The sequence below is a fragment of the Neopsephotus bourkii genome, unplaced genomic scaffold, assembly GCF_033783945.1.
Source record: "Neopsephotus bourkii isolate Nb327-2 ecotype Australia unplaced genomic scaffold, CSIRO-AGI_Nbou_v1 NB_1600, whole genome shotgun sequence".
Classification (NCBI taxonomy): domain Eukaryota; kingdom Metazoa; phylum Chordata; class Aves; order Psittaciformes; family Psittacidae; genus Neopsephotus; species Neopsephotus bourkii.
The window spans coordinates 3,952,924-3,967,056 of NW_026902076.1; the positions used below are offsets into that span (position 1 = coordinate 3,952,924).

A 14,133-nucleotide genomic window follows, 5' to 3' on the forward strand; every position below is an offset into this window, starting at 1 on the left:
TACATGACAGCAAAAGTAAACCAACACATGACAGAACAGGCAAGACAGCATTACTCTCATGACCCTGTGCAAAATCTCATGACATCTGTGCAAAATCCTGTTATCTCCTAAAAGTAGGAGCAAGGAGGCAGAGGGGACTTATTAGGAAGAGATTGAGTGTGAGGGACTCAAGGAAGGTGTGGGGCTCAGCATACAACATGGAAAAGATTCAATATTTAACATTCTTACGTCCATAACTGACCAAGACAAAACAGGCAAAAAAAGCAGTTCCAATGTAGCCTAAAGTGACCTAAAGCACCTTTTTACTCCTAAGTGAAGTCCCACACAAGTACAGAAGAAGTAAAACCAAACAGTATCTGGTGTGATACAGCAATACTAAAATGCTAAATATTTCTATTTACTTAAAAAGCCAAATGCAGGTTTTATGAAGGTAAATAATTACCATCTGTAGAGGCCTGAAATACTTTAACTTCTTTATGCAATGGAAGGCAACCGGCAGAAAAATATTTATAAATATTTATAAATATATAGTCAAACTTGACCATTCTTCCTATCCTAATTTTCAGTTCTTACATAATGGAAAGGGGAAGGAGAGTGAAACCTTTCAGATAAGACTATCTAAAAATTTTAACTCACACAAGGCAATATATTAAAACCCACATGGAAACATACTAATAGCTATTCAACAATTAACAACCTAAAGTAAAATGACAAAAGGACAGTATCATGGTAAGCCAGACTGCACACGTAATTTTAATAAATAAAATTTCCCTGTCATTAAAACATAGTCATGAGTCAGAAGGTAGATTCTGAAACTGTTTTGACTTCTAAATTGCTGATTAAAAATGAATTAAAAAACATATAATGAAACAGCACCAACACAGTAAAAAGGAACTTTCAGATACTGCTAGGATTACTTAAAACCCACTGAAAAACCACTGAATTCACAGTTCAGTCCGTCCTTATATACCTCAGTCCATGTTATCATCCCAGACAGACTTTTAGAGCCAAGGCCTTCATGAAAATGGACAAGGATCACCACTATCATCTTTTGAAACCACAGATTTATATCTCAGTACTCTGGGACTAGCTTTCTCCATTTCATTTTCAACTCTGACAAATGAACACAGGAAAATCTTTTAAGATGCTTTTCCAAGACTTCATAAAGGCAAAGCTCTCTTTTATGTGCAGCTGACCTCAGCAACTGGCACACATGCATCCTCTCCCCTCACTCCATAAGTAACATTCACAATCTTTTTTTTCTTAGTGTATGATTTAGACATAAGCCACTACAGCCTAGCTCTCCATCTGCAGCCTTTGGACGATAGATTTCTTTCAGGTGTAGTTTGAAACATTCTTTTAAGTGTTCGATAAATCAGGAGCACAAATCCACACAGAACCAAGCTCCTTACTTCCCCTGCCCTTTTTCCCCTCAGTTCTGACAGCATGGTATCTCAGATACACATAGAAAAGATAAAAAATGCTGTGTAGTCGTAGGTCAAACTTTCTGATTAATGTGTAGCTCTTCTACAAAACAAAAATTTGAAGCCAGCCCAGTGTAGTAAGTTACCAGTCAAGATAAAGACTTCTTCTACAGAAGGAATCCTTCTGACTATGCATGTATCTTTAAGACTGACAAAACCCACCTGTTTAAATAACATCCAAGGTTTTAGAAGCCAGAAACTACAAAATCATGTAATATCACATTTTGGAACTGGGTTTCAAAGAATCCACTGTCCATTTACAATGATAAATAACTCGGCTTTTTAACAACTTTGAATCCTATCTGCCAAAACCCAGATACTTGCACATGTTCCATATCCTGATTTCATCAGCAATATTATCTCAGCAGTCTATTTCTCTGTATTAGCACTGAAAGATGTTAATAAAAAATATTTATTTACATAAGCATGTATGACAAAGGGAAGGTTAGCTTTCTTTGATGAAGGACTGAGAAACAGAGGTCTCTAAAGACATCTAAAGCAATACTAAAAAGGCATTTCTTTACTCAGCAGGATTTTCTCTTCTTTCAATACTCAATGTGTTTGCTATTTATCCAAGACACCTCTGAAGGTTTTACAAATCAGAAGTTAAACGCTAACAGTTCTGTCACTAGCACCTGCTGCCTTATCATCCTTATACACACGTTCTAAGAAACCACCTAAAAGATGCATAGAAAATGCAGATATTACCATGTATTTTGACTGATTACTTACATCATACTCTGCAACTCAGGTGTAAAGCTTGTCGATTTTCTCCCACTGCTTGAAGAGGCAAGCGCTGACATCGGGCTAGCCACAGTGCTGCTCATCTGAGTAAACAAGAAATAACAACACTTACGATACTTATATTTTATGAATGTTTCACACTAGGCATTGGAAAAGGAAGGAAAGCTTATATGGGGTAGACTTGAACGTAAGGGCACTGCATGCAGAAAGAAGCCTGTCTGCAACACTGTGAAAAACGTAAGAGTGTTGATGTCTACCATAACCAAAGTACTAGAAACATGCACTATTTTTGAATACGCTGCAGAGGTACCCCAGGAAAAGCACTAACATACATACATAGTATTCAGAGGCACCAGTATCTTGCTACCCAAAACATCCTTTTATATTCCTGCAGTATCCTAAGCACTAAAAAAATCACATCCATACCATCTCCACTGAGACTAACAGGAGTAAAGCAGAATCTCAGAAAAAAAGCCTCAATTAAGCACCGAGATCATAACCTTCCTTTCTAATACACCAACTTTATGTATACATATTACTTAAGTCTCTAAAACAGAAATGCACTAGGAGTGGGAATTGAACGTTATCATAATACTTATATGACTTAAGGTTCTATCTTTATACGAAGTATTTTACAGCTTTTCTATGCAAACTTCTCATTAAAAAACTCCAACCAAACCCAGGATAATTCTACTCTTATTCTATGATGCAATCAATGCATCTCTTTTTTCCTCTTTAATAACAGGCCAATCTAAAGGCTTTAAACAATTTCTTTTCAAACACTAACTTAATAAAAGTCTGACAAATCAGTATCAGTTTTATTATGGAAAACTCTGTAATAGGAACTTCTGTTTTTCCCTTCAAATTTTTTTTTGACAAAGAACACACCATATAAGTCTCCTGATAACCAGGATATATTCCCACTATACTTCTTCCTCTTCTAGTTTGCTGCATACTAGTTAACAGTTGAGCTGCACTGCTCATTTCTTGTACTATTAGCAGTAATGGTTTTAATGACAATGAAACCATGTATCAATAGTTTGCTGCAAAATCTCTTTAAGGGATTCTACCTTTCTCCACTCTTAAGATAGGTTTCATTTCCAAAAAACAATCTAAAACTACCAAACTAAATGACAAGATTTGCATTAAAAATCATTACAAGCATTGCAGTCAATCACAAATAATATGCTTTGGTTCATGAAAACTTGTAATATTTTAAGTACGTAACATAAGACACCTCCCAAGAAGCAAGGAAAGAATTAGTGCTTTAAAAATGCTAATGACGTAACAGCAGCTGGATGAAAGACAAACATAAAAAGCTTATGCATTCTGGTAGAATCAGAGAATCATTTAGGTTGGAAGACTTGATCTTAAGTTCAACCATTAGCCTAACACTGCCAAGTCCACCACTAACTCATGTCTCTTTTAAGTGCCACATACCTGAAATACCTCTACGGAGGGTGACTCCACCACTTCCCTAGGCAGCCCATTGCTCCCAACATGCAATCTAAACCTCCCCTGGCACAGCCTGAGGCCATTTCTTCTAATCCTATTACTTGGTTACTTGGGGGAAGAGACTGACTCCCACATTGCTACAACCTCCTTTCCTGTAGTTGTAGAGAGCAATAAGGTCCTCCCTGAGCCTCCTTTTCTCCAGACTAAACACCCCCAGGTCCCTCAGCCATTCCTTGTAAGACTTGCTCTTCAGACCCTTCACCAGTTTTATTGCCCTTCCCTGGACCCGCTCTAGTCTGTTGTGCAGTGAGGGGCCCAGAACTGAGCACAGGATTCAAGGTGCAGCCTCACCACTGCCCACTACAGGGGGATGATCACTGCCCTGGCCCTGCTGGCTAGGCTATTGCTGATACAGGCCAGGACGCCACTGGCCTTCTTGGCTGCCTGGGCAGAAGTCAGCTCATGTTCAGCTCTCTCAACCAGCACCCTCAGGTCCTTTTCCACTGAGCAGCTTTCCAGCCACTCTTCCCCAAGCCTGTAGCGTTGTATGGGGTTTTGTGACCAGGTTGCAGGACCCAGCACTTGACCTTCTTGAACTTCAGGCAACTGGATTTAGCCCACAGACCCAGCACGTCCAAATCCTCTGTAGAGCTTTCTCACCTCAAACAGATCAAAGCTCCCAGCCAACTTGATGTCCTAAGTTTTTTTTTTTTTTATTAATGCTTTTGAGGAGATTGTCACAGACTTCTGTTCATCTTCAAGCAGATTCTAATTTAGATTCCCATCCTTGCAAGCACTTATGCACATGTGTAACTTTAATCACAAAGTTTATTCCCACTGAAGTCTGATTTTAATCATATGAGTAGTTACACACCAGGCTTAAGTGATGGCAGGATCCTGCAATAATCAGCAGTTACCAGAGTCATATAATCCAAACAGTCAAATTAGTGGGGGGTTTTAATATTTTTTTAAGTAAAAAGACTTTTAGAACATACAGGAAGGTGACAGTATTTCCAATAAAGTTCTAGGTACACATGGAAAGGCATGAAGAGGAAGCTCCAATGGTACCAACCCAAAGATTCAGAAATTTATATGTATTTTAGTGTTCATTATTTGATTGGGACTGATTACAATTCATTTTAGTAGTTTATCTATTTATACCCAATATCACAGTACCAATATTCTAAATATAAATTAGTACAATTTTACACAGACCCCAGATAAAGTAGATAGGGGGAACAGCTCAGTTAATACTTTCTAGAACAGCTGTAGAAAAAGCCGTGGAACATACTTATCATATGTGCCTTAAAGTTTAAAAACTAAACAACATATGATGACTAAAGGGTTGGGGTTTTTTTGTAAATTGCATCATTTAACGCATATAGCTATTTTCTTTGAACATCCACGGCATTTTGCTTTATCCATGTAGTTCTGTCTGATAACTTCAGAAGCATTCGCCCAAAATTCCCATGAAATGTGGTACAATTCCACAGTTGCCTCCTCACGGTGCAACATTTGCGATTCATGTGTGTCCGATTTTGGAGTGAATACTTTTTAAGGTTCCTGTCCTCCACATGGACAAGACCAGTTTAATTAAAAAAAACTTGAAGGGTTGTACATCTGTGTGAGCATCAGCAGGTTGGAGAGCTGAAAGCTTATCAACTACTGCTTCCCTAAAAACTTGGTCTTCCTATTACAACCAAATGATTTAACTTTCAAATCAAGCAGGTGTACAGCATTTTCTTGACATAAAAAACCAACAGCTTGTCAGGCTTTGTCAGACCCTTCACAATAATTACTTCCACAGCCCACATTCTGTTTGATGGTTTAGATAATTAACTTCTTTACACATCAAAGTTCCATCGTCCGTATGTTCTATTTCCTTTCTTCCGGACATTGGAAAAAAAAAATCTTTCAAAAGCAGAAGCACTCTCAAATCAATTTTCTTCAATAAGTACAGCTAACATGGAACTGAAAAGCTTACTGTAATCTTCAATGGGTCAATAGATGGTATTTGTTTTAGCCCCGCACTGAAATGCAGCTGTTTGCCATATTCTACAAAAAGGATTCAGATGTTCTGATTAGGTCACAGATTATTTCAACATGCTGTATTTTAATCATGAACTCTAGCAAGAAAAAGATAACTTCCGATTAACATTATTTGGACTAGAAATTATGAGTTCCTACACAAATAGCTCCAGCTTTTACAAATTCCTTTCCCGTAAGTACAATATGGCAATCAAATATGTAATAAAAATATACATTAAAAGGTATATAGAATCATTAATGTAAATGTTTAAAAGCATCTACTGTATCCTCAATGCCTTTTACATTAGGGTCACAACAGAAAACAGTACTTGTTTCATAAGAATCAGCAGAACAAAGGAGTTCTCAGCTGAGGGAAACAAATTCTAAGCCATTTCTTGTCAAGTTTAGGCCCATCCTTCTCACTGAGATAAGATACCTGGGCAGACTTTCATTTCATAGCCATATTTCATATCCATATCAACTCTGAAATTACCAATCACACTAATGCTTGTACAATCAATACCTGATCTGCATAATCCATCTATTTCTTCAAGATCTAGAGGCACATATAAAAATTAAAGCTCTACTGCTCCTAAGAACTAAATTTAAAATATAGGCTACACATTTAAGTTGTAACTGTAGTGCACCAAATCTCTAAATTACTTCATTTAGGACATAAATAAGCAGTCTTAATATATATACACACTTAATAACTCCTTCTTCTGAAATACTCCTACTTCTATTCAAATACCACCATTGTCAAGACATGCAGAGAAAAGTGCATCCAAACAGACCAGTCCTCCAATACATCTGTTCAACAGCTGATCTAAACACAACTAGGAAGAGTAAATATTAATATTATGACAGCTCCCACTTCACAAAAAGACAGTAATCTAAACTGGGCCAGTTTAAAACAAAAGTGGATGCTCATGGATCTTATCTGATGCCTCTGTTATAAGCTAAGGAAGATGCAGAAGAAAAAAAAAAAAAAAAAAGCAGTGTCCCTATATGAATTTTTACATTAAAGAACACATTAGAGTAGAATTTACTGTTATGCTGATTTCAGCAAACATACATCTAATGTGGTTACTGCATCAGTCCTCTTTTCTTGCCTTCCATAAACACATTTACATAAAACCTGAAACCATGCAAAAATTTAAAGACTGACATATTTTCATTTATATAACCCCAAACAAAACAGGAAGGAAATAAAAGCCAAGATGATTATGAACTAACACAAAATTAAAACAAATGCTTTTGCTTTTACACGCTCTACTTCAGAGTAATTACATTAACTAGCTTGTTACCACTGAGTATTTTACTTCTTACATGGTCTCACCAGCAGAGAGTATAAGATATGTCCTCTAGGACTGGAGATGTAATAACTTGATTAACTACAGATTTTTGCTAGTGCACTTCTTTCAAAAAAACAAAAACAACTGTACACCCTCATAAACATGTGCAATATTGGCAAAGTGCATGCTAAAAATTATAAAGTAAATTAAAAATAAATTTAAAAAGTTCTGTGATACCCTAATACTGGAGTACATATACTGTTCGGCTGATTACCCACTCTCCCAAAAGAAGTGAAATTTAAATAATAGTAAGTGTTAAGTCCTTTAGTTCTCCTGAGCTGTTTAAGCAGGCTGGAACAAAAACACTCTAAAGGGTCTTGCATAAGCACAGTACACAGATGACCTAGATTTCAGAACAAACTAATGATTCGAAGTGCATCATGAAACTCCTTTATCATCCCCTAACCTGTTCAGGTTAAAAAAAAATAAAAAATAATACACAAAAAACCAACCCACATTCTTGTGTAACAATTAAGAAATGGCTTTGCTGATAGGCAGTAAGATGAATAACTTCCATATTGCCTAAACAGGACTTCTTGAAAGGCAAGCAGATAAAACAACGGCACAAACTTTCAAGGAACAGCCACAGTGAATCCAGGATTAGAAGCAATCTGTGGGGAGGCAGTGACACATCTGCAGTGGGTATGCACCCAATAATACTGTTCAAAGCTAGGGATGCAATCTTGGCTTTCTTTCATTTTGTAATAATTAACAAAGTATCACAAAGTGGAATGCATGCACTCTTCATGCTAAGGATAACACACTACAGCTGCTACTGCTCCTTCCCTTTATTACCTGATAGGCTGAATGCTTTCGATAGTCCTAAAGTGAATTCCAGAATGAAATATTAATCTTATAGACGTCAATGTACAGCCCAGCTTTCATCACTCAGACAAATATGCATCTCATCTTTAATCATGACACTCTTTCTTGAAATTAAATACGCTTAAAAGCCCACATGAATAGAAGGAATACAACTGAACATTATTTCCCCCTTTTCATTTATTCCTATGTATTCCCATTCATTCCCATGTAGAAGTTACAGAAAAAAACATGTATGTTTCACAGAAAGGGTATCACACCCCAAAAATTCAAGTACATTGAGGCAGATACTTTGGCCCAAAGAATAAAATTAATCTTATTATCCTTATCAAACAGGACAGTTTTAAAATAATCCTTAATGTTCATTTCCAGCTCTCAGAAAAAAAAAGTATCTTTGTGCCTTAATTTTATGGAAGATCTGAAATGAAAGCAGTAAATAAGCAAACAAGCACAACTCTCTGACTGACTTCGCAGTGATAGTCACCAACCAACTACAGACTGAAGTATAACCTTCTGACTGTTCTGCATAACCACTGCATTTTACTTCAAATGACTCTTCATGTTCTCATACTTTATTATTTGTCCATCCGTAACTTAGACATGACAGTTATGTACACCTCTTCTGAAACAAACCACAGAATGGTCTGGACTACTGAAAGAATATTAATACACAGATGAGCAAGTCTATTTGAGACTGAGAAACACACGGCATAATCTTACAGAAGAGGTATGCCTCCACATCTGGAGATGTTTACAAACACTTCTCCCAGAGTTTCTAACTCTGGTCTAATCAAAGCTCTGTCCTTCCCCATAAGCAATTTATTTATTTTTAACCAAGAATGAAGGGAAAATGAATCTATGTGTATGTCCACCTCCCTCTGAACTGAATGTGCAGCACTTTTTGCATAACTCCATACCACATTTGGCAGTTAATGGCACTTCAGATTTAAGCACCAATGACTTTTTTCTTCTTTCCTAAAAATGCTTTAACAAAAGAATGTAAAGACCAGATAATCTTAACTAACAGCAGTTTCCACAGCTTCCAGAATCCGGCTCCTGTAACCATAACTTTGTTTGGACTAGCGTTTATTTTTTTTTCAAATTGCATTATTTTAGTAGTATTCTGAATCTTCTATACCAGTTATTTAATAATTGTATAGACGTAAAATTTAGTGACTATGACCTCCCTATGGTAACCACTGACAATCTTCAGTAAAGCCAATATGAGGCGTGCTTGCAAATCTCGTGTTAAAGGTAGCTTGAAGTCATTAGGAACTTACATACTTGACTCCACCATGCAAAGATGAACAGACCCCAAACTGTAACTTACTCAGTATTTTTTTTTTTTTTTTCTGAGGAGCAGAACATTCCTATGTGAACAGGCAGTTAGTATGCTTTACTGCTCATTTGCCAGCAATCAAATCCATTTGTCATCATGGTTCCCATCTACCTTTAAGTTCCATCTAAAGTAACTTAAAATTTAAGGTTTTCCTAGTGTTGTCAGATTCTCTGTAAAGCACAATCAAGTTTGCCTGCCTCTTAACAATTAACTTCAAACTACACTTTCCTGGATGGAACTTCTCTCTCAAGCCCTTCATCTGCTCAATTCCTCTCAAGATAGTGCTCTCTACCCAACCTATCACACCAATTGCATCGGTCCTCTTCCTTTCACCTTACCCTGTGCTGTGCTTAGCTCACTATTTGCAATACAATTAAAATAACTTCATAATACAGTTCCATCCTGACCTTAACTTCATATTCTGGCATATAAGGAATCTCATACTTCGCTCCATGGCTGCCCTCAAGTTAAGGCATCAAAAATTCCTAATGAAGAATGACTAGCCAAATAAATAGCAGAGATAAGAATTTTCTCCAATTCTGACTGTTGAACTGCTCCTCTCCTTTCTAAAATCACTGCTTGCCATCTGAAGTCTAAATTCTCTAGAGCGGAAAATGTCTACCTCCACTGTTGCTTATTTGCACACCACCTACCACAAGGAAAGCTGCACGTAAAACACCCACGGTCTTAATACAAATTATGACCATGAAAATTAGCTCTTCAGAAACAGGTCTAACAGTAAGTCAGTAATGTTCAGGATAGCAATTCCTTTTGGAGATCGCATGGTCATAGATGATGTCCAATAGGTTTCTGCTAAGAATGCACATTTTTCTACTTATGCACTTGATTTTTAAAAGCACTTGACATTGGGGAGCTGTATTGATAATTCTGATTACTTACTTCAGAGACCCTAGCAATAGTTAGGCCAATAACTGAATGCTTCAAATCACATCTTTCATAGTTCTTGATCTCTTTTTACTATTACTGTTATTTCTATGGCAGTTTAAGGAGATGTGTTAACTAGAAACTTTCAGCTGATTCTGTAAATATCTGACTGCAATCAAACATAATACATAAAACGTATGCAAAAATACAGGGGTAGAGAAAAGCCAAAGATTACTTCTAAATAGAAATTTATTCTGTATTAGCTTGCAAATGAACACTTACTATGGTTACTTCATATTAATAATGACTACATGTAGCAGTATTAATGCCAAGTATCTGAAACACAGATTACAAATCTAATCAGTATCATTTTCAGTACCTTTGACATGCAGTTTTCTGATCAGCCCAGATCAGCTTGTAACTGAGTCACTACTGCCTGGCTCCATGAGAACACAGGCCTAAGTAGTTTCCTTTTCTTTACATACTTTGTATATCTACACATTTGGATATTTTGCAATTTCAACAAGAGCATCAACTCAATTAGTTTCTATGGTATAATTACCCTGCTTGGGTTTGGCCTCATGCCCTAAAACACCCTTTCAATAATGACCTAGAAAGCCACTGCCTAGCTGGTCTCATTGCTTGAGGGCATCACATCAGAACAGCAATAACAATGTGAACAACGTTCACTGTTGCTCTACACTAGGACGTGTAAGTAATTCTTAGAACACTTGTAGCTTACTAAATTACAGCTTGCTTATGCTGACAAGTTACTAACTGACTAATCAAATTTCAGACAGCTCCATTCTGTTTTATTCAGAATTGAGCCCTCGAGAGTAATTCAGTTGGTTATGACACTCAGAGGCTTAGCAAATACTCTAGAAGCTACTGAATCCTGTTAAACCTTATGCAGTGTTTCCAAATCCATACATTTGAAAGTCATGAGTAAAATACTGATAAAGCATAGAAGGATTTCTTGTTATTCTGGTTAGACCTCAAGTTAATTCATCAGAACCATCACAACTAAGAATTTAGCTAGAAAAAAAAATTAGTATTTTCACACTTTCATAAGATTCACAGAGATGCAGCTTTCAGGAAAAAAAAAACAACATAAATAAATACTGTTACAGTTGGAAATGTTATTTAACATCAGCATTCTCACCCACACAGCAACAATGTACAGGACAAAAGGAATCACAATAAAATCTGATTTGCATGTTAGTAACATGTGAATACGAGCCTGTGCAAAGTCCAAAGTTAAAAGGCTGACACTGCCTTCCATGCCACTTAGATGTGGCCAACAATGAAGAAAGATATGCACAGGGGGAGAAAGGAAGGGTGCACTGCACCCTGACAAGTAAGTCAGAACTGCACAGGGTGCAGTGCCTTAAGCCAAAGGGAAAGAGAGGCCTGTACCAAGAAAGAGAAGGATGTGGGAGTTAGATTCGAGACCTCAAAAGAAAATTTAAGCATATCATGAACAGCACTGCAAACCCTGAAACAAATTCAATCTTACAAAATCAAATGCCTCACAATAAATCATTAATACTAATGCCAGACAGCAAACTTGGTTGTCTGCAACATCAGGTTCTTACCTCCCTTTCACATACACACTAATAAATATTTTGCATGTATATTGGGCTTTGCATTCACAGACTGCAAGGCATTCATTTGTAGGAACTTATAAGCAGCTGATCTGTAAATAGGACGTGAAAAATAGTTAACAAGTGGCAAAACCACTTGAAGCCCATACAGAAAAGTATTCTGGACTAGCTATTATTCCTAGACTTCTAGCATTTACCGGTAATTTCTTTAAGGTCCAATAGTTTCTATAACGGATAGCACAGTATTTCTATTAATAAACTACCACACCTGTTTGTGTAAAATAAAATCCGCTTCCAACAGAGGAAAGTAACAAACCACTAAGATTTAACAGCATCAGAGCAACAAGAGATTAACATCAAAGCAACAAGAGATTTGTCCCTGCGCATTGCAGGGGTGTTAGAACTAGGTGATCTTAAAGTCCTTTCCAACCATAACTATTCTATGATTGTGTGACAACACCCAACTAGATGGCATACTGCAGGCCAAAGCCTGGTCTCTGCCACCTGATTTTAAGTCTATGATTAAAAAGTTGTACAAACACCTTTAAGATTAGTCGCAAAACAACAAAATTAACAGGGCAGGGTCCCACGTGTGTAACAACACCGCAGGCCACAAGAAAACCGACACAAGAGTGAAACATGTTTAAAGGTGCTCGCTGCCACCTCCCAGCAGCAAGCAATCCATTGTCTAGCGCTTCCTCCCGAAATATCACAGGAAGCCGCGAAGCTGGGAGCGACCTGGCAGCCGGGTACCAGGCGGCATCGCTGCCTAGGTCTGAGGGCTGGGCCGCTGCTCAGCATCTTGGCTTCGACACCAGCAGCGGAGCCACTTCCCAAGGCTGCGGCCGCATCCCCCCGCGGCAGTAACGCTTCGCACGCCGCTGCTCTCATCTGCCCGCCGCGACCTACGAAACGCAAAACCACGAACACGGATGGAGTTAGCAGAAGCCCCCGCGGCCGCAGGCACCCCCCGTCGCCCCTCCCGCCCAGCAGCGGTTCACAGGTATCCCGAACGGGGTTAATACTCAAGGCCCCACAGAAACGGGGAGCCCTTCTAAGTTAGTTAGCAGCAACACATTGTCTAATTGCGTGCCGTAGTTGATGACTCACTCAAAGGCTCACCCCCGGGAATTGATGGATGGATGGATGAGGAGCCTGAGATGTGCAGCGGAGGAAAGAAGGAAGGAAGGAAGGAGGGAGCAGCCTGGCTTGGTGGTGCCCAGTTTCCCCCACCCCGTGTGCGGCTACCGAAAAGGGGGAAGAAAGGGGCAGGAACTGAACCTCGTCCCTTCCCCTCCACGCGCTGCTTGGACCGAGGCAAGAAACGAGGGGGACGGAAAGCGGAGGCCTCTAGCTCCCTTTCCCCCTCCCCAGCCCCCGCCGCCGCCACCACAGTGGCCGCAACTCCGGTGCTGAGGCTCACACGCCGCGAGGGGGGGTAAAATGGCGCCGCCCGCTGGGAGGAGGGGCCGGTTCCGCCACACAGCGCCCGCAGCGTGCCGCCGCCTCCATCTGCTGTGTGGCAGCCGCGGCCTCCCAGGGCGAGGGGGGGGAACCGGGGCGGGGCTCGCCGCCGCTTCCTCCCTCCCAGCCGCTTCTTCCCTCCCCTGCTGCTTCCTCTTTCCTCGCTGCTGTAGCTCGTTTCAGCTCTCCGCTGGATCGCTCTCCTCCGCCCGCTCTCCGTAGGTGCTGCCTGGCGGTTGAGGGGAGGGCTCGGGCGGCTGTGGCCGTCCCCGTTCCTCCTCAGGGCCGGGTATCGCTGGAGGATGGCGATAAGAGGCTTCAGAGCTGCTCCCAGGGCCGAAAGCCCGGAAGGGTTTGGGGAGAGGAGGCTGGGTGCTCTCTAGCACTCACACAGATGCCTGGCCTCGGTGCAGGTGCCAGTGCACCCGTATCTCTGCAGCTGCAGCATTGTAGAGGCGTTTGACAGTAGCACAGAGCTTTCCCCTTGCTGTGTGAAGGAGCTATCTGTGTACACTTCGCAAGTACACACATAAGTTTATTAGAAGACAGGGTGATTTGTAACCTGGTATAAATTGGAACTAATAAATGTGACCAACAGAGGTAAAGTTCTTAACTATGAGTGTGGTGAGGCCCTGGCACAGGTTGCCCAGAGAAGCTGGGGCTGCCCCATCCCTGGCAGTGTTCAAGGCCTGGCTGGACAGGGCTTTGAGCAACCTGGTCTAGTGGAAGGTGTCCCTGCTTCTGGAGGGGGTCTTGGAACCAGATGATCTCTAAAGGCTCGTTCCAAACCAAACCATTTTATGGTTCTATGATAATGCAAATTCCTGCCTGCACACTGAACAGGATCCATATTATTTAAACTATGATTCATTCTAAGAAACAGCATAAAGACTTGATAATTTTAGCGGGGTTTTTTTCTCTTTTGTTTTTTTTTTTTTTTTGAAGGGATAAGA

The 14,133-nt window shown here is 39.7% G+C and overlaps 1 protein-coding gene across 5 annotated transcripts in view; it reads right to left on the minus strand.

Moving 5' to 3' along the window:
• Nucleotides 1-13,312, minus strand: part of SUPT3H (SPT3 homolog, SAGA and STAGA complex component) — a 268,832-nt gene extending 255,520 nt beyond the window's left edge. For 2 of the 5 annotated variants that reach the window (XM_061372273.1, XM_061372272.1), the window contains exons 1-2: nucleotides 12,998-13,312; nucleotides 2,217-2,311 (exon numbers count right to left, since the gene is read on the minus strand). In XM_061372273.1, the coding sequence (XP_061228257.1) occupies nucleotides 2,217-2,311 (95 nt within the window). In that variant the 5' untranslated portion in view covers nucleotides 12,998-13,312. Of the gene's footprint in view, nucleotides 1-2,216; nucleotides 2,312-2,564; nucleotides 2,692-12,826 lie in introns of those variants that run through there. The other 3 variants (XM_061372275.1, XM_061372274.1, XM_061372276.1) reach the window with 3 other exon arrangements.
• Nucleotides 13,313-14,133: the final 821 nt, after the last annotated feature.